Source organism: Mycetomoellerius zeteki, unplaced genomic scaffold (assembly GCF_001594055.1).
Source record: "Mycetomoellerius zeteki isolate Tzet28-1 unplaced genomic scaffold, Tzet1.0 scaffold140, whole genome shotgun sequence".
NCBI lineage: Eukaryota > Metazoa > Arthropoda > Insecta > Hymenoptera > Formicidae > Mycetomoellerius > Mycetomoellerius zeteki.
Window position 1 is genome coordinate 142,502 of NW_017256341.1, and position 21,635 is coordinate 164,136.

Below are 21,635 nucleotides of genomic sequence, written 5' to 3' on the forward strand. Positions count from 1 at the left end.
ATACACTACTGAATAATACTGTGATACGAGATACATTGTTGTTGTTCAAACTAGGGAAGTGGTATTTAAGTGACGCGGCCAGAAGCGCACCGTGTTTGATATTTGTTGAGTCTCTGCGCAAATTAGCGCGTAAATTTTTTGTTAAAAATTTTGTATCATATCTCGCGAGAGAGAAAAAAATGGGCTTTCGATCTGAGGATTATTGTTATCGGGTTTTTCCCTCGTTTCTCGCACGAGACCACGGAAGCACATACCTCTTTCACACACATTGCTAAAAAGTACAGCGTGGATGAACTCTCAGGTCTTCGAAACAAATTTGAACTAAGTGCTTAACTATTCACCTGTTCTTTGCAGCTGTCCCTGATAATCTACGGATCGAAAGCTGCTAACGTAAATTCTATTTCAATAGACAGTGTTCCGAAAAGGATATATAAGTAAACTATATTCTTTAAGCAATCTGCATTTTGCTCCTGATGAAAATAAAATTAATACTACAAATTGAAGTCAAATTTTTGACGAGTTAGGCATGAAAATTCAATTTTATCATTAGTTGTCAAGAGAAATTTATTTGATAAATCGTGAGAATTAGTTCTTGATAGGTTTTTGAAAAGCAAGAGAAATCAGTTTTATATTTATCAAAAGGCATATGTATTTTAAGATTATATATAGCGATTAAAGCACGTACTAATTTTCTAGATAGAGATTTTAAGCAAAATTGCGTTTGCAACTCGGCAAAAGAAACCGTAATATTATGCATAAGTTATTTTTAAGAATGATATTTTAAAAGAAGATTCACACGAACGTTTATTAATCTCGGTTGCGCAGCGTTCCGCAGAGATTTTTGTATAAATTATAATTTATCGGGAGTGAAGTCAGTATCTTCTACGCTGGACTATATTCCTACTTGAACTTCGTGTTTTGGCGAGCATTCGCGCGCTTAGAGAAATTATTTATACACTTACTGCACACACCTCGTGTCTAAATCGTTCAGTGTTAGGAGAGACAAAAAAATCTAGCGCATTTTTTTACGGGAAAAACTTCTTACGCGTGAAGGCAAAACTTCTTTCAGAAACGAAATGTCTAGTTACTAAACAAGAGTTTAAGAGTATATACGCTACGAACATATATAGAGTAGCTCAATGTATTCATTGGCATTAGCAAGTAGGCATTACAAGTATTTGTATATGTACGGGAGCGTATTGCGATCGGAGAGGATTCCTCGCACTTCGTCTAAGCTCTTTTTTACAGACGCGTTTACAAGAGTCGACCAATTTAATTCTAAAATCTCTCAATCTCTCTGATAGCAATCTTATTATAGTACAAGCTCCGACCTCCAATTTAATCGCATAGCGTTACGCGAAAATTATATTAATTATAATATATTAAATTTAGCTGTAATATCGAATAATCGAGAGTCGCGAGATTCGAGAAGTAAATCTAAAATCGGAATCCTTTCCGCTCGCAGTACATGCAGATATATGTATTCATTAATACTACTATTATAAGAATATATACGTCCGAAATATGATATAGACTGGCATACTGGAGGAAGAAAACTGAAAAGAAAAGCAAAAAAAAAAAGAGGAGAGAAGGAGAGCAGTACAGCCAGAATCTGAAGAGAATCACTTCTCCATGCTGTTATTTCACAGTCCATTGATTTCAGGATGTGCTGTATAGTTAAACAAGAAGAAAGAAACAATATGTTGAATGTGTTCATGCTAGAAGAAAAAAAAAGAAGAAAATATTTACCACGTAAGGGAAGAAAGAGAGAAGAAAATAGGAAATTCCGCATTATGTAGTTATTAAAAATGGGAAACAAAGGGATGTAACGGGAGATCGAGAGACACTCGTCGGGTCCACCGCGGCACCAAGTGCCACGTCACGGTCGCGCTACATCCTTGCACTTTGCGATATTGAAAGAGAGACAAATTTTTGGCTTCCTTGCCGAAGACGATTCTCCGAGGTTCCGGACTGACCATTGATTTCGACCAGGAAGCACGAACGATATTTATCCGATACTTGTAGTATTTTACGCGCCGCTGGACACGCATTATCAACCATCTCTCGGAGTAAATGTCGGTTGACCGCAAATCTGTATAGGATTAAGGACTGGAGGTACCACTCCGTTTCTATTAGTGGCATTTCAGTGTGTTAAGTAATTATTTAAAAAAAGAACCGCTAGCGATTATTGTTCAATTTGATTCCACACGTACTTCCAACTGTCGGAAGTTACATCTTGCCTCAATTGTCCAGATACATACGCGCAGATTTTTTTTTTTTTTTTTTTTTTTTCAAGAAGAAGTAATCCGGTATGCGCGGACGTGATTAATCAGCCGAAGGACTTCCATTATTTTTTTTAACGTTCTTTCAACGTTCTTTTTCGCATTTCTTGTCAGTCATATGCAGACTTACGCTTGACTAAGGTATACATAAGTACGAAATAGCGTTCAGGTTCCTTAGGATTATATACACGAGACAAAACTTATAATTCCATAATTAGTACATTGTCGCTTCAACGATCTAATAAGAAACTAGACAAAAAATGCTCAATGCCCGTTGTTCAAAGTTTTCGATGCAAATGCCAAAAATATATATATATAAAAAAAGAGAAAAGAGCGTAATCGAAGAACGGAACGATATTCAATTCTACATGTACAAACCGCAATGAAATACCTCGTTACTTATTCTCAGTGTAAAATAGCAAAAGCGAATTGTACTAACTCTGCGAGTTACGTAAAAAAAAAAAGAAAGAAAAAAGAAATTGTCCTTCTGGTTCGTGATTCACGCACTGAATGCCTATCTTTTGGCCTTATCTTTTTACATACGAAAATCCTGTAAAAGCGAAAGAATCGATTCACAGACAAACAATACCGTTCACTCACTGCTACCTGTTCGATGGTTTTTTACGTTTCGTGGATATCTGAGGTTTTGAGATTTTTAAGAGATTTCCCGTTCAGTTCTCGGTACGCACACTGCGATCTCGTCAAAACCCTATGCCTTTATCGCAAGCGTTAGTCAAAATTTGTGTCATTGCGGCCAGTATGCGTATCTCTTCGCGCTGTGAAAGGGATCAGTGTGTAATGAGAGATAAATCTTTGGAAAATCTTAAAGCCTTTTCTTCAGATTTCCACGCAGTAATCGCAGCGCCCGAAATTGTATATTGCTGCGAATTGATTTCTCAACGTTTTTTTTTTTTCGTTTAAGGATAGTATTATTACACGTAGATTACATTCGTAAAGCGATATATTACTCAGTAATTTATGGTACATCGGAATCTGCGGAAATAAAAAAAAAAAAAGAATTGTCGCGTATACACTAGCTGCGTGAGAAAAGTTTCGAAACAGATCATGAATCGAAACTTTGAAAAAATTACTTTTCGTTTGTTATTCTCAATTTCTATCGTAAATTACGAAATTTCGATTTTAGATTTTATCAAAATTAATCTATGATCATTGAAATCCTTCGTAATATCTTATGTGTTTTCGGAGCAAAAACGAATATATATAATGGCTAAATCGTTTTCTTAATGATTGTTATGATTATTTTCAATTATTTATCAAATATATCTATTGAAGACATAATAATTCAAAATTATATATAAATAATTATATAAAATTATACATATTGTTAAAAATATATATCATTAAATATATGTTAATAATTAGTTATAAAATCAATTAATTGAATTTAGTAAAAATTAAGAATGTTTGCTTTTGTCTTTGCATCGTGAAAAATATTTGATAATTATATATTTTCATCTAATATTCTATCAGATTCTTATTTTATCATAATTCGAAATCGCGAAACTTTTCCAACGCAGTCAACAAATTTCCCACCCTGTCACATATATGCGTGAAAAACATCTGTCGCGCGTGATTTCGATATTATTTTTATACCTAAGTAAATTTGTGAATTGAAATACTGTGTAAGCCCAGCGATTAAATTGCTCTGAACAAATTAACATCGGAGTTTCACGAAGGAGCGAATTATGTGTTATTGTCATTATGTCTGTTAACGGTTGTATTTCGGTACACAATATAGGCGAATTAAGATATTATAGGGAATTGATTATGTCTATAAATTCCGTGCTGTTTTTGTTACGATATGAACTGGATCCTTAAATAAATTTTCTCAAAACAATCTCATTGTAATTACTTCAAATTAGAAAATAATTAACGAGTTATTAAGCTTCGATTTTAAGTGGAATCTTCTCTCTCTCTCTCTTATAATTTCACTTTTATAATTTATATACTTTTGTTTTCATCTAGACTAGAACATCTCGTATTAACGCTTTATAGAGAGAGTAGACATTTCTAAACTTCTCTACGTGGTCAAACGATATTTAAAGAATGTTTTAACACATTATAAATTAGGATATATTTTAAAAGTTCTTGAGGTCTTCAAATATTTGTATCGTCTATTTATGTGTATTGAGTCTCAAGGTCTGAAGGTAGATCACAGGATGCGGATGGTCGAATATTCCAGAAGATATATCCCGACGGAAGTTACGGTTTACTGAAAAAATCTTTATTCTTGCGTTACTGATACACATATTGCATTCAAGCGTAGACACGGCTACATTGTACATAGTACGATGTAATTCGCTGGCAGCAAGCCGTCTCCGCGCGCTTCATCCACTCTTGTTCAGTCATACATACACATACCCACAAATATATCTTCAACGCGCTTTGCTTCGCAAATAATCGATCGTTCGATTATTACACTTAGTGGGGAAACATACAAAACAACTCAAAATAAATTAACGATGCCGTGGAGTCATTATGCTTGTATCGCAGGGGGAGAAACGAGCGCAGTCGAAAACGTTGACGATGTCGAGAAATCTTCAAAATTCTAGAATTAAGATTCTAGAGAGTAATCTAAAATCTAACTTCTTTGAAATCTGACGACTTTTCGACATCACTCTAACAATTTCTCGCACTTCTCTCGAAATGTACGTAAGACTTATGAGACGAAGACTTGTATTCCCACTGTACATTTAGCTTCAAACCGCCTTCCTTAACCTAAGTCTTAAAGTTATAAGATAGTCTATACTACATATTATCTAAGTAAAACTTAGAACCAGACAGCCACTTTCAGCTAAACGTACGGCGAGAACATAATCTCGCGTGTATACCACGCTCAGCCTCTCATAATGTATAAACACTTCTGTAAAGTATTTGCTCGGAAGGCGAGTAATCAGTCTAAACCGCGAACCGAGATGAGCGGGTCGCTAGCTTGCAGTTAAAGTTCGTCCCTCATATCGTCGTCCTCGCCGCCAGTGGGTGGAACACCGCCACCTGCGCCTTGATAAAGCTTGGCAATGATTGGCTGAACGATATCGGTGAGCTCCTTCTTTTGCTTCTTATACTCTTCCGGCTCGGTGTCCTGATTATCCTCCAACCATTTGATCTTCTCGTCGATAGCCTCTTCCATAGTAGTTTTATCCGCCTCGCTCACTTTCGAGCCGAGTTTCTCCTTGTCGGCCAATTGGTTCTTCAATGAGTAAGCATACGATTCCAGATCGTTGCGCGCCTCTACACGCTCCTTCAGCTTCTTATCATCGTCGGCGAATTTCTCCGCGTCCTTGATCATCCGCTCGATGTCATCGGGCGTCAAGCGATTCTGATCATTCGTAATGACGATCTTCTCGCGATTGCCAGTGCCCTTGTCTTCAGCCGATACTTGCAGAATACCGTTGGCGTCGATTTCGAAGGTGACTTCGATTTGTGGTATGCCACGTGGCGCCGGTGGAATACCAGTCAGATCAAACTTGCCAAGCAGATGGTTATCCTTGGTCATAGGACGTTCACCCTCGTACACCTGAATCGTGACAGTGTGCTGGCTGTCAGACGCTGTAGAGAAAATCTGAGATTTCTTCGTCGGAATAACTGTGTTCCTACAAGAAATAAAGAATATCGTTTTATTTCAAAAACTCTTTTGAGTTTCAATCAGTCAAAATATTTATAGATTCAATAATATTTTTATGGATACTTTTTTTTTGTCGTGTTTACCTTGGAATGAGTTTGGTCATTACACCTCCAACAGTTTCGATACCCATGGTAAGAGGATTAACATCAAGAAGTACAATAGCATCGGTATCTTGTTCTCCAGAAAGTACACCAGCTTGTACAGCGGCACCGTAAGCGACAGCTTCATCAGGATTGATTCCTCGTGATGGTTCCTTGCCTCCGAAGAATTCTTTAACCAACTGTTGAACTTTCGGGATCCTAGTCGAGCCACCAACTAAAACAATCTCGTCCACATCCTTCTTGCTCATGTCAGAATCCTCCAAGACCTTTTGCACAGGTTTCAAAGTACTACGGAAAAGATCCATGTTCAGCTCTTCGAATTTGGCACGAGTCAACGTCTCGGAGAAGTCCTCGCCTTCAAAGAACGATTCAATCTCGATCCTGACCTGTAATATGAAAAAATATATTAGAAGATGATGAAATACAAATATGTAACAATTAATTGACATAAAAAAGGCAAGAGAATATTTCAAAGACGGAAATAGTAAGACTGTAAATAAAACATGTAAAAAAACATGTATATACCTGGTGACTAGCACTAAGTGCTCGTTTGGCTTTTTCGACTTCACGACGCAGTTTCTGTACAGCTCGGTTGTCTTTGCGGATATCCTTGCCCTTCTTCTTCTTATATAATTTGATAAAGTGATCCATCACACGCTGATCGAAATCTTCGCCTCCTAAATGAGTGTCGCCATTAGTGGCAACGACTTCAAATACACCATTATCGATAGTGAGCAAACTGACGTCAAAGGTGCCGCCACCCAGGTCAAACACCAGTACGTTTTTCTCGCCGTCTTTCTTGTCCAAACCATATGCAATTGCAGCGGCAGTCGGCTCGTTGATAATTCTCATTACAACCAAGCCAGAAATTGTTCCAGCATCCTTGGTGGCCTGTATCAAAAATAAAAAATTATGTTTAAGAATATATCAGAATTAATTTATTATGATTTTTTCAACAAAATACTTTGAGAAATTTAAACAAAATATTAATTTTTTTAAAACTATAATAATAATGAATACTTTTGGAATTTACAATCTTTTTTAAGTTCAAAGATAATACTAAAGTATCAAACATAGATCTCACCTGTCTTTGTGCATCATTGAAGTAAGCCGGCACAGTAACTACCGCATGAGTGACCTTCTTGCCAAGATAGGCCTCGGCGGTTTCCTTCATCTTGCCCAAAACCATAGCCGAGATTTCCTCTGGCGCGAATACCTTTTCGCCTTGGCTGGTGTCGACCTTAATGTGCGGTTTATTGTTTTTCTCAATAACCGGGAACGGGAAGAATTTCACATCGTGCTGCACAGTGGGATCTGACCACTCACGACCAATCAACCGTTTGGCGTCGAACACGGTGTTTTCTGGATTCGTCGTCAATTGATTCTTGGCAGCATCGCCGATGAGACGTTCGCCGTCATTGGTGAATGCCACGTAAGAAGGTGTGATTCGGTTACCCTGATCGTTGGCGATGATCTCCACTCGACCGTTCTTGTAAACTCCAACACTAAAAAATATATATACATCTTATTAATTTATTAATCATAAAAAAAGATGATAAACTATCGTCTTTCAATAGATTATTCTTAATAATACATCATCATGATAATGTATACTCACCAAGAATAAGTTGTACCCAGATCAATTCCTATTACTGTACCAATATCTTCCTTCTCCTTGTCCTCTTTCGCAATCGTGGCGACTGCTAGCAGTCCCACTATCAATAAACTTATGACTCTCTTCATATCGTTTTGTATGAACTATACCTAAATCAATAATCACAGGATTAATATACTAATAAGATTAAAATTTTTTTATTAAAAAGATGGAAGACTTTTTATAAAAATTAAAAACTATTATAAATTTTCAACCAATAGGAAATAAAGCCCAACGGTCAAAGCTGGATCTTTAGTGCTTAAATAATTCGGTATGTATACCAAATTCTACGTAGTATATAAATTCACACTGAATTATTTAAGCATTGTAGATCCAATTTCGATCATTATATGATCACTATGTATAGTTCAATAGGATTCTTATTGTTTATAAATTTTATTTATAAATACAATATGTTATTGTAATAATACATTAGTACAACACTTATTAAATTTTGACCATCTTTTTTATACTGAATGTTATATAAATATCTATTTTTATATATCAATTATTAATTATTAAACGTAATGAAGTAATTATCCATAAATTATATAATTATAATTTTAAAATATAATTTTGCACAGAACAATTTTTTCCTTTTCATCTATATTTATATAAAAATAAATTGATTATGAAGAGATAAATTTTGAAATAAACTACATGTAAAGCATTTTTGTCATTTTTTGCATAACGTATCATTGTAATCACATATTTAGATGTATGTCTTAAGATATCAGGTTTATATAGCTCTAGTAGTCAAGAGAGAACAATTTCCTAATTTCCATAAAATTTTTTGTAGTATTCGATTTATCCCGTGGAATAACATATTGGAAACCAATTAGTTTTCACGAGCATCATTAGTATTTATGAGTCAAATGACTTTCGGCTCGGTGAGCAAAGTCACACGTCATCTTTTCGAAGAGATAATTCCAGAAGTTCGACGCGCCGGAGAGACTAAAAAATCGCTTAATTATCGCGATTGTTGCAATTTAACAAACATCTTTTATCGCACAAGGCTGAGAAAGACGCGGGAATTTCCACGGGACTCGTAACGAACAAATCAAACGTGGCAGAAGGTTCTCTCGCTGCAGTCTCCAAACTGTATAAAAAAAAAAAGAAGGAAAGTATCGTATCGTCCGTTACTAAACGGTATGCGGGTAAAAAAACGCGAGAATACGAAGAGAGATTGTCGTCGTTTGCGAGCAACTAGTCCAGATTGACAGCGGGACGACAGTGGAACGCCCGAAATTCCCGGGGGAACAGAAATTCTGGTTCGAGGATCGAACTCCGGTTGTCGTCGGTGCCTTCGACAGAGCGGAACGTCTCGACGGCGACAGACGAGACTCGAAGGAAAATGCTTAGCTCGTGACATTCAGAATGAGAATTCACTCACCAGTTGGACGTGTGTCTGCTCGGTTTCGTTGAATGTTCCTCGCGCTCTTCACGAATACGTTTCACGATTCCGATTCTCTCTCGGCGAACGGTAAAACGACGACTGACATCGACACCGGAATCGGAGGCCGGGATATTAACGGGAGTGTTACGTCGTGGCCGACGCCGATTGGCGAGGACCGTCTGGTCTCAGCGGAAGGCGGTTGCGCTGATTCGCCGCCGCGTATACAGTTGGCCGCGCCTCGTTGGCCCACGTCATGACTGTCTGGCTCCGGAGTCTTCACGCGCCGCCGCGATTCGCGGCCGGCCGATTAGATATGGTAGGTGGAACACGTGGACGCCGTACCAGCGAGCGCCAGGGGTGAAACCATTGTACCCATAACCCCGCCCCGATGTCCTCTCTTTCACTCGGAACACCTCGAAAGTAAATATCTTCTTGCGTCATGATTTTGCGCCAACATTGGCTGTGTTCCAATATTCACTGTCAGTGCTGAAAATGTATAGTACACGTAACGTAGACTGTAGATTTTCAGCGCTGACAGTGAATTTTGGAACACAGTCTGACATTGCCGTATCGTGACGTTTGAAAAATTTTACTGATATTTTTAAACAGAATTTTTGTTGTACATTTAAAAATGGAAATTTAGAGTTCTGTGTGTGACAGTTTATAATAATAATTCTTAAATAATGAGTATGAATACAATTTTTGCATATCTTACACACACGTGTTACATTTTGTTAAGCATATGCTGTATATTACTAATTTCAAATTATTGACTTGTTGATGATTAATCTGTTTTAAGAAAACGGATGCAGCATCCGTTTCTTTTAAACATGTTATAAATATAAAATTCTTATTCGAAAGCGTTTTCAACAAAAGGAGAACTAATATTTTCGATGGAATATTTAACACATATCTTACCGACAAATAAAAAAATGATTTGAATAAACAATAATAAATGAGTTGAATAAGTAAAAAAGAATATTTTAAATAAAATAATATTTTTAATCATGCAAAGAAAGGAAGCCGGATCCATCTTAAATAAGAACAGTTGCATCAACAGTGGACGCGATTGTTTCATAAGTGGAATCACTTTTGTAGGGACATGAAAGATCGTCGCAAATCCTGATGCAAAGACCATAACAGAAATGCATTTGCCTTTTAACAGCATATTATTATTATCATCTGTTAATATTTATCTCAGCAATATAGAATAAATCAGTGTTATTTAAGGAAACAATGCAAAAGGATATACAAGATATCGCAGCCATTTTCATGTAGCTTTCATGAACGATATATTTTTTGCAAAATTATGTTAATTCACGTTAGAAACAATGTGGAATAAATACTTTTATTATATTGGAAAAAATGCTTTATTTATTGGATGGAGAAAAAAATATTTTCTATAATATAAGATTGAACAAGTTATTATCGGGTCGCTGTAATATTTCAGTAACTTCTCTGTTTTCCTAATTTTTACATAACTATTATTTATAAATGCTTCAATACAGGTTTTCATGAAATATTTGAAAAATTTTATTAAATTGTTAAATATATATTAATATTATTATAAAACAATCATAAAATACTGAACATATATATTCCTTAAAAATATTCTATAAATGTAATCATTTAATTTTTTAATAAAAAACTAAAGTTTTTTTATTTATACAATTATTATCTGGAGACACGGTAGTGTCTCGGTTTATTGTACGCAAATATCACGATGTAATACTAAATATTCAATATACTGGATAACATTAACAATTTTACATTTTACTAATAAAAAAAATAATTTTAAAGATAATTACAAAAGCTATAGGTAAAGCGTATAAAAGTTCGCTTTAGTTTTGTTTTATTATATCGTTTATCTATTGTGATGTACCGATATCTTTAATCTACTGATATATGCATATATGCATTTTCCAGTTATAATCTTCCAGTCGAAATAATAAAAATTTTTTATAAAATTATGGAAGTTTTGTATAAAGCTACATGGATGTAGAAAACAGATAACGGATGGAACTGGTTGCATCGTTCCGATCTGAGTTTGCACGCACCGTGGCACCATTTAGTCTAACGGTATCTATCCGTTACCTCAGGTAGTGAATTAAATGGAACGCCTTTACGCATAGTATTACATCATTATTCCACTAACACAGAGACGAATCTACGTGTAAATGATGAAACGTGATATCATCTCTAAACTAAGATTTAAAATAATTGACAAAATTTGTCAAATTTATACTTATTATTAGTTATCACTAAAATGTACTTAAATATATACAAATTAATTTTATATATGTTATCCTACACCTCCTTTTCTATAGTTAATTGATATTAATAATTAGTCTATAATTTTATGATGCAACTTCATGATAGCATAAGATAATGCAATGTGCAATGATCTTCTGTATAATTGTTTCTTCATGCTTGTAAAAAATAATTGTCCTAATGATGAATTAAAATTTTAAAAAATTAAGAATAATTTAAAGTGGAGATTAATGTTTAAGTATTTATGATAAAGAAACTCTCAAAAGTGACTTGGAACAGATAATATTTAAACATTAATTCGAATCTGAGCACCGTTTGCGTCTTGACGTTTTATACGAGGTTTCTACTTTCATATTAATATTCACGCATAATTATGATGGCGAAACTATTCTTGATTATTGATTCTCGCTAAACAACAACAATTGATAATTTATCTGCCTGACGTAGCATGATAATGGGTTTTTGACAATTATTGCAATTACCAAAAAAACTCTTGGAGATGACATCAGCGATTAATAAGTAAGATCACTCCACTGCGAATTGAAATGACAACATTCGATTAATAAGTAAGGCTACACTATTGCGAATACAACTATACATCTGGAAATGTTTCACACCGTATGTAACTTTCACTATTTGTAACTGAAGAAAGACCGGTGGTCCCGAAACGTATTATATTTTAATTTTTAATTTTGTATGTTGATTGAATAATTATTTAAATTTGTCATCTAACTTTAGCTCGATTACAGACCTTGTTTAATTTCTTATTGTCTTTACATTAATACGAGCACTTGTTTTATATATTTATTTATTAAACATTAATGATAGATTAAGTAGTAGAAGCCGAAAGTGATTTCAAGCAGTTTGATAGGATATAAATGTAGAAGGAATCGAAAGTATTTTGAAGTGATGTATCAAAGAAATCGAAAATTACTTGAAACAGATGAATGTTTATTATAAGTAATCTTTAGTGTTAATAATCTTTAGGAATTAGTTTTTAATTCACATCATGCAGTATTTGATCCATATCGTCGTTATTCAACAGATGTTTCCCGAGCTAAAGATTAGATTTGTTAGAAACACTTATGAATAGATGTAACATTAATAAACGGATTGAATATTTAATGACTGCTTTTCAATATTGTTCAGGAGTTTCCAAACGGGCATCATTGTATATTCAAATAAAGATTAAATGTTCATTTGTAATCTTCATTGAGAAAACTGAGACTATATATATAATTTCGACAGACACCAAAATTGATTAAATTGGATTGATTATAAAGAGATTGACTAAACTAAGACTGAAAATGGATTTTAAAGGACTCTGGTTTTAGAGAGCAAACTCTGATCACGAGAAACAGGCGAAGGCTGGCATGTCTTAATATAAAAAAAATTTGTGTATACAATCTTTATATACACATGCCATTTAAATTCTACAATTTATTTTCTTATTTTACGCTAATTTCTAATTGTAACTAATTATAACTTGCTTTTTCGTTGCAACATATCCAAAATTAATGGCGTAAAATATGTTATGATACAATCAGCGCCCGCTCTTCTCATAGAAAGCAATATCTCGTTGAGTACATTCTCTAAGTTGATTGCACCATTTTCTGCACCATAATACAACATAGCGTATTCTCCTGATACTTGATATACAAATAAAGGATATTCTGGATGCACATCCTTTGTATGTCGTACCACATCCAAATAAGGCAATCCTGGTTTCACCATCAGCATATCCGCCCCTTCATTCACGTCTCTTGCCTTTAGAAAAATAAAAATAAATATTCTGTATGTTATACATAATATATTTGCATATGTATTTGCATATAACATTATACATATGATATTTAAAATTTTAAAGAATAACGATTATAGTTATTTTTATAATGTAGGACACAAGAGAGAATAAAATTTATCAAATTTGAATGTTAGACTTTGACATTTTATCTTTCATTCAATATCCTTCAATATAATTGCAAAAATGTAACACAAGTATTCGACTTGTAGTTCTGTATTGTTATTATCTTGTATAAGTATTATTATAAATAAGAATATTAAAAACTTACAGCAGCTCTGGCTGCCAACCCATTGCTTCCAGGAGGAAACTGGTAACACTTGCGATCGCCGAACTTTGGTACAGATTGCAATGCGTCCCGGAAAGGACCGTAAAGTCCTGATGCAAATTTTACAGCATATGATAAAACTGCTACTTTATTAGAAAATCCAGCGGCAGCTAGACCTTGCTTTATTGCACCAATTCTACCATCCATCATATCAGATGGTGCAACAATTTGCGCGCCTATAATTGTATCATTAACAGTTATGAAACATAATTACATAATTATGTTAGGAATAATTTTCAACGACACATAATTTCTTACCAGCTTTTGCATATGATACAGCAATTTCAGCAATCCGTTGGATACTATTTGCATTATTTATGCTACCATCACTGTTGAGAATACCACAATGTCCATGATTTGTATATGGACATAAACAAACATCACATGCTATTAATAGATTAGGAAACTTTTCTCGCAATAATGGTAGAGCCTGAATAATAGGATTCCTTGCACTATCGGCATTGCTTCCAATCTCGTCCTAAAATCAAAAGCTCTCTAATTAAAATTTATCTCTAATTAATTTATCTCTCTAATTAAAACTCTTTTTTATTATACATCTTCCCTAATTAAATATTTATTAATATTATATAAATATTAATATTATATAAATATTATATAAATATTAATAATTGAATTAAAGTTATAATAAAATATTAAATTATAAAATTATTTAACTTCTATATTTTGTAGTTTAAAAAAAATACAATATGCTTTATAAATGTTACCTTTCCAAGATAGTGTGTTACACCAAATAATAAAACAGACTGTAAACCTTTTGCAACCAAAGGCTCTAAAATCTTTTCTAATTGATTAATTCCATAGCGATATACACCAGGCATGTTATTAATAGGTTCTTTAGCATTTTCTGCATCTCTGCAATTATATATACAAAAGTTTTATTTGTATATATTGTATCAAGTATAATATATGTATTACATATATAGGATTAATGTACATTAAGTACTCCAAAAGATTTTAAGGGATGATTCTTCATACAAATTTAAAATGAAAATTTTATATGACCATACATTCAAGAAATAGCTTTCAAAGATATAGTTTTAAAGATACAGGTTGTCAAAGTTGAAGAAAAAATTTTGTTTTTTCTAAAAATATCGAAAAACACTTGGATAAAACTTTGTTTAGTTTAGTATTATCACCAAAATAACCACAACGGTTTTAGAAACTTTTAGAAAAATATTCCTTCAATTTCGACATTCTGTATTTTTAAACTAAACAGTTTCAAACATCTGAAGTTTTTGTCCTAAATTTATGCGAGAAATCATTCTTTAAAATCTTACAGTACTTAGTATCCACCATGTATTTGGATTAACAAATCTATATGTTTACACATACAGATCATATTTGTAGATTGTCTATAAATTTAATTAAAAAAACATGTATGTTTATATACATATCATATATACAGTTATCACATATGCTACTTACGAAACAAATATTGGATACATGAGATTATTAACAGTGATCTCAACATTTGGTGACTGTAATTCTCGTAGGACAGGATGAAAAATTCCACTGTGAAGAATGTGCTTAGTCAGAACTGTTGTCATCTTTATTGTGTTCTAATTTGTTGTTTGCTACAGTAAATGTCCACAGTAATTCTTCTTGTGTGTGTGTGTGCAGATATACACTAACCACTTGATTTTATCAATCTGATATCTGGATGACCAATTGAACCTACACATATTCGAAATAAATAATATGACTTATTAAAAGCAATGCAAATGCATGGATAAGTACAGATAATTACATAAAATAAGACAGTTACAAAAAATAATTTAGCTATGCAATAAAATTCCTCTCGTGCATTAGAAGAGAAATCTCTTTAATATCTATTTTTATCAATATAGATTAGCTTTAATCTCGGTTTAACTTATAACGTTTTATCTTTTTCTAATGCCTGTTTCTATAAATGTAGATTAATTTTAATTTTGGTTCAATTTACTGTTCATCTTTCTCTAATTTTTAGAACCAGAAAAAGACGAAAAGTTATTTAAACCACAATTAAAATTAACCTACATTGGTAAAAAAGGCATAATTCTAGAAAAAAATCAAGTGTAAGTTAAATCAAAATTAAATTGAGTTTTCTACATTGGTAGAAAAGGACATAAAATTGGCAAATAATTGAGAACGTGATTGTACCAAGTTCTTTACGAATAACGTGTAATTAATACAAGAAACTGTTATCAGATTCACAGAGTTGATGATTCGTGAGAATAGAAAGTTTTTGCAATACAGATAACGGTGAACGCTAAAGTCATGTTATCCTTTTCTTGATTAGTTGTTAAGAAGAAGATAACCTGACCTTAGCGTTCACCGTATCTGGATAAACGGTATTGCAAAAACTCACTAATAATACATAATGAGCATTGAGCATGACACACTGAAAATATAGCCTCGTGCCACGCAAACGTGACGTAACAGGGTTAACATGCAGAATGTAAAGCTGGAAACACAATAGACACAGGCAATAGGCACAAGCAACAGGGAATAACGAGCCGTCCAATCAGAGCTCTGGAGTATAAGTTCGATATTATATCCCAGAGCTGTGATTGGACGGCTCGTTATTCCCTGTTGCCTGTGCCCATTGCCTGTGTCTATTGTGTTTAAGACTTAATTAGAGTAATAATATAAATATATTTCTCATTGGCTGCGTTCAGCAGAACGTTTGTTTTGCAACTGTTGGAAGTTTCCTTCGCGCTAATTGGATCATACTTTTAGATCTAGAAGAATGGTCCTATCTCAGCAGACAATCATAAAACGGTTGCAAAACTGTTGAGTCTGCTGAACGTAGCCATTCATTTGCCCGTATTTATAGTAAGGCCTTATATTTAAGGCTTTCTTAAATTTATCTTCAGATACTCTACGAATTATTTCATTGGCTACTAAGCATCTAAAGATAAATTTAAGGAAGCCTTAAGTATAAGGTCTGACTATGAATATCAATGAATATGGGCATACGAATACGGTCAACAATGTCCGTATTCATAGTAGGGCCTTATATTTAAGGCTTCCTTAAATTTATCTTCAGATACTCTACGAATTATTTCATTGGCTACTGAGCATCTAAAGATAAATTTAAGAAAGCCTTAAGTATAAGGTCTGACTATGAATACGGGCATAATACACACCAGTAATTTTTATTGCAAAATAAATGTGTCGTATGTCAAGAAAATAATTATTATTCATTACTTTTACAATTGAGAGCAGCGAATTCGAAATTTTCCATGAGATTTTAAGTAAATATCATATCATTTGAAAAACTGAATACTGTGATTGTTACCAATTAGAACAAGGAAATATTTGTCCAAATCCTATCTCGGTGCTCCTTCGGTTTCAATCCAATCAAGGCAAATCAGTGTGATACGAGCTTGAAAACCACGAATGCTTCGACTGCCACAAAAGCGATCAGTGTTGCCAACTCTCGAAAAAAAAGAAAAGCTAGACGACATTTCAGAAATAACTAAATAATTGCTAGATTTTAAAAATTAAGGAAAATAACTAAATAATCGCTAGATTTTAAAAATTAAGGAAAATTAGAAATACTAATTTATTTGAGAGAAAAAGTTTTTATAATTGCACATGAGCACAGATATTATTATAAAATAAACAAAGTAACATGTTATATATTATCGTAATGAGTAACATATAGGAACATATATAATATAATAGAATATGATGTAATCAAAACATCGATTAAATTAAATTAAGTAAAATATTTGTGAAATACTAATGCTCGTATTCATAGTCAGACCTTGTACTTAAGGCTTCCTTAAATTTATCTTTAGATGCTCAATGAAATAATTCGTAGAGTATCTGAAGATAAATTTAAGGAAGCCTTAAATATAAGACTCGACTATGAATACGGGCATATGAATACGGGCATAAATCTAGCCAGAAAATAGCTAAGTTGGCAACACTGAAAGCGACACGGCGCATGCCCCAACCTAACCCTAACTTTGTCTTCTCGATCTAACCCTAATCTGACCTAACCTAATCTAGACGACGACGGGACCAGACCACCAGACGTGGTGATTTTTTACAGTCTCCTTTATGTCAAAGACGCGTGATACTCCGTGAACGATAGCGGCGCCGGAACAGCTGTCCACACACACCGTTGATCGTTCTCGGCTGCCTGCTGCCGTCAGCGTAGGTTCTGTAAAGTTTCCCCCGAGAACGGCGTGGTAAGATCGAATAGCGATGACGGACGCATCGAATTTACCGGGTGCCTCGACGGGCCAGAGGGCGATGTCAAGGATGCTGCGGCAGCGGGCCCAGGAGTTTCTCGCCTCGCGGAAGCATGCGAACAACCTGTTGGAGATAATCAGCCACTGGGACGTAAGTAAAATTGCGCCGACACTCGGTTTGCGCGTTTCCTGGTGCCTGAATTTAGGAAATGAACGAACTTAAAATTAGGAACGTCCGAAAAGCTCTATTTTCATCCGTAGGAAGCTACTTCTTCGTGCCTGCTCACGATAGAAACGATATTCGTTGAAGTGTTGAAGCGCGGCGATATGTATATGGAGCGTACGATAGCCCTTACTATTTCGGGTAAGATTGAACGACTACATAGCTTTATTTTTTATGTTGGCTGTAGATGGATAAGGATAGATAGGAATATTTAAAATTTTTATATTCTTATATTATACATTTTTATATTCTAATTAATATTCTTTTTACCTGAACTTCTTGCACTGTTTATCTTTTTTCTTTCTCTCTCCAATGTGAACAGAAAAGGAGGAAAGAGATGAAGTGCAAAAAATTTAACTAAAAAAAGAAAACAGGTTTTAAGTTTGTAGCTGAACTTCTTGGACTTTTAATTTTTCTCCTTGATGTCTAATTGTTTCTATTTTATTTTAAGAAAGTATAATACTGTAGCTACAAAAAATAAACTTATGCTATACATTTTGTATTATATGCAAAAGATTTCTACAAACTATATGTTCCAGGATTTCTATTTTAATATTGTACATTATATTGTATATGAAATAGAACCTAGTCCAGAATCTCGCTATACCACTTGGCTAAGAAATTGCTACGAGGAAGTTTGGAAGAAAGTACTAGCATCTATGGAGAAGAGTCGATTGGTTATTCAATTGCAAGCCCTTACCACTGCAATGAAGCTAATGGCTGAAGAGGGTCAAGCTCTGATGGAGCCGCGTGATAATCCAGGATATCACTTTCCTCTACACCGTTTAAAACCTATCCTCATGATTCTACTGTCTCCTGAAAAGGACAATACTAATTTAATATCGAGATTCCAAGAGATCACCAGCTGTCCTGACGTTTTGTATTATACATGGAGATGTCTACCTTCTCTTACCCCTAAAAGACAACCGAAGGAAGTTTATATAAAGAATCTTTTGGAACTTATAGACAAAATACCACTGCCAAAAGAAGAAGAAGGTAAATCTTTTTTTTTATTTTGAGCTATTATATAAAATAATCCAATTACACGTTCTACATAAGTATATTTCTTTAACTGTTTTATTACGCAATATTGCAAACTGTATAAACATATGAAGCATTTAATTAATTGCTAGAAATATTTATAATGCTCAACTCTTTGACTCTTTAAGTTTTTAACTTAAATAGATTCATAGTTTCTTGTTTATTAATTTTATATTTATGATCTTACAAATATAAATACTATAACAATTGATGTTTCAGCATCCAAAGTGTCGGAACATAAGGAACTTTTGTGTGGACCGCAACAAGGTAATATAAGTTATATTAAATACAACATAGGCTGTATTCCATTTCACGCATAATGCATCATTTATCCTTGTTATTCATCGAATGTTGAACAAGGATAAATGATGCATTATGCACATCATGCATGAAACGGAATGTTCTACGTTTCAATTCAAATTTTGATTTCATTAATGTATGTATCTTAAATTTTTTTACCAGATGCTGCATTTACGTGGGATCAATCCAATGTTAAACGCGCATTAAACAAAGTCTGGGCTTGCATTATGCATTGGGAATTAACGCCGCAGTTGCACAAACAGTTGCTAATAGTTTTGTTGGAACGAGTCATGTCGCATTTAGAAAAACCGATATTATTAACCGACTTTTTGATGGATTCCCTAGACGCGGACGGCCCTGTTGGAGTGCTTGCATTGCAAGGCGTATTCATACTTGTCACCAAACACAATTTAGAATATCCAAATATTTTTACCAAGTTGTATTCGATGTTCGAGCCTGAGATCTTCCATACGAAATATAAGGCTCGTCTGTTCTACTTATCCGATCTATTTCTCAGTTCTACGTAAGTATTTTAAAGTTATGGCAGAATCGTATATATCTAGAGTGGCATTATATTTGTGCGTTTTTATCTTACAATAAAGGCTGCAGGACAGAGAAATTCTTGTATCTCTATTCTATAGCCAATCAATAGCCTTAAAAAATTTATCATATGACAAAAACACACAAATGTAATGTACATCCCAAGAATTGAGAAAATTACAGAAATTAAGAATAAAACGAAGAATCGAATATAATTTCACATAAAATTATCTGAAAATTCGACATTACTTTTTTTAGACATCTACCAGAAGCATTAGTAGCAGCATTCGCAAAGCGACTCGCACGTCTAACATTAGTCGCACCACCGGAGGATATTTTGATAATTCTGCTTTTCGTGGGTAATCTGTTACTTCGACATCCAGGATTAAAGAGGCTGATAGATCACCCGCAGGGTGGCGAGGCCCCCTCGAATGCGAGCACCGGAGCCGGCGATCCATTTCTCATGGAAGAGCGAGAGCAACGCATTGCTGAGCAGTCTCTGGGAGATCCGGGCATTGCAGTGGCATATTTTACCCAGCATCGCTAGCGCTGCGCGTTTCATTCGTGAGCCACTGCCCTCGGTTGAGTATGACATGGCATCGGCATTAGAACGCACTGGAGGTCATCTCTTTGAAAGCGAACTGAAGAACAAAGTCAAAGAAATCATGCTGACATTCGAAAGACCAAGCTCTATGGCACTGCCGAAAGGAGAGAAATTATTGCAATATTGGCAGCTCGCTCATTGATCCTGTACACGGCGTGATCGCGACGCCGAGAATGCAATATATCGTGAGAAAAGGATCGTCATTGAAATTCGTTGATGTTGCAGGTGAAAAATAAAGACTTTTTGTGTTTTATATGGCATATTTACAAGAAAAACAATACAGCATATTTTTCTGTGGCGTTGAACATCTATGTTTGAAATATTTCAATAAGTTCGTGCATAATTCATTGATCATGATACAAACAAGAAAAAAATGCACACTCGCTTTTTGTTGTTTATCTATCTCAGTTATATGTAAATTGATAGCTTATGTATCTTGCATAAATTGTGTATAAGTGCGCAACACTGATTAGTATTTTTTAACTCTTTCGCTAAAATAAATTGTTACCATTTTGCAGTTTGTAAGTATGGTAAGAATTTATGAAATTTTAATTCATCACACACGTTCTCTATGTACATGTATATACATACATACACATATATGTATATACAACGTAAAAAAAACACAAATATTAACCTAATATTTCATGTGTTGTACGACAAACTTTTTAAACGTATTGATTGGCTGCAGAACAGAGATCCGAGAATTTCTCTGTCCTGCAGCCAATCGACGGGCTTGAAAAACTTTGTCGTATGACACATGAAATATTGGTCTGTCCGTGATTGCGGTCAAATAATTCTTCTTTCTCGATAATTTTATATATCAATACATAATTTATAAAAAGGAATGTCATTTTTGTGTTATTTAAAAGATAAAACAATTATAATCTATATATTAATGAAAAGTCTCTCACATAATTTTTCATTTTGTAATACGTGTAACTTATTTTATTTTTGACATCAAGGATCTGAATTATAAAGATAACACCTGTACATATTTATAAATACTTATTTCGACAATTATTTGTGGTTAAATAAAACAACATATATATGTATTTACATGAAATTTTATTTTTTAATCGAGATCATTAAGTCGAAGCTGAAATAAACTACATGCTAATTCATTATTTGGCATATATAAAAATAGAATTTATATAGTTTTATATCACTTTTAATTCTTCAATAATGAACTTCTGATCGGTGCAGCGAAAGGGTTGAAGCTACTGATTTTTTCTGATGTTAC

At 33.9% G+C, this 21,635-nt stretch overlaps 3 protein-coding genes across 7 annotated transcripts; 1 reads left to right on the top strand and 2 right to left on the bottom strand.

The window, feature by feature from the left end:
• Positions 1-4,505: 4,505 nt before the first annotated feature.
• Hsc70-3 (heat shock protein 70 cognate 3) lies at positions 4,506-9,218 on the bottom strand. Its single transcript, XM_018462387.1, has 6 exons — positions 9,077-9,218; positions 7,648-7,793; positions 7,114-7,534; positions 6,555-6,920; positions 6,012-6,415; positions 4,506-5,896 (listed from the first exon to the last, which is right to left on the bottom strand). Exons 2-6 carry the CDS (start codon positions 7,770-7,772, stop codon positions 5,242-5,244), a joined length of 1,971 nt encoding a protein of 656 aa, XP_018317889.1. The 5' UTR covers positions 7,773-7,793; positions 9,077-9,218; the 3' UTR covers positions 4,506-5,241.
• A 3,103-nt stretch (positions 9,219-12,321) lies between these two features.
• Positions 12,322-16,866, bottom strand: Pbgs (Porphobilinogen synthase). 5 transcript variants are annotated; one of them, XM_018462394.1, is made up of 7 exons: positions 15,803-15,838; positions 15,640-15,677; positions 14,926-15,174; positions 14,205-14,352; positions 13,738-13,957; positions 13,423-13,655; positions 12,322-13,117 (listed from the first exon to the last, which is right to left on the bottom strand). In XM_018462394.1, the coding sequence occupies exons 3-7, from the start codon at positions 15,045-15,047 to the stop codon at positions 12,830-12,832; spliced, it is 1,011 nt and encodes a 336-aa protein (XP_018317896.1). In that variant the 5' UTR covers positions 15,048-15,174; positions 15,640-15,677; positions 15,803-15,838; the 3' UTR covers positions 12,322-12,829. The 5 variants fall into 5 exon arrangements, with proteins under 5 accessions (XP_018317896.1, XP_018317899.1, XP_018317897.1 ...); XM_018462397.1 differs by lacking the exons at positions 15,640-15,677; positions 15,803-15,838 and adding an exon at positions 16,781-16,866; XM_018462395.1 differs by lacking the exons at positions 15,640-15,677; positions 15,803-15,838 and adding an exon at positions 15,848-15,939.
• Positions 16,867-17,697: 831 nt separating this feature from the next.
• LOC108731862 (nucleolar complex protein 4 homolog B) lies at positions 17,698-20,864 on the top strand. The gene is given in 7 exon segments (XM_018462390.1): positions 17,698-17,835; positions 17,946-18,048; positions 18,490-18,903; positions 19,168-19,215; positions 19,411-19,771; positions 20,047-20,259; positions 20,261-20,864. Coding segments are annotated over 7 exon segments (1,551 nt in total). The 3' UTR covers positions 20,535-20,864.
• The last annotated feature ends 771 nt before the right edge of the window (positions 20,865-21,635 follow it).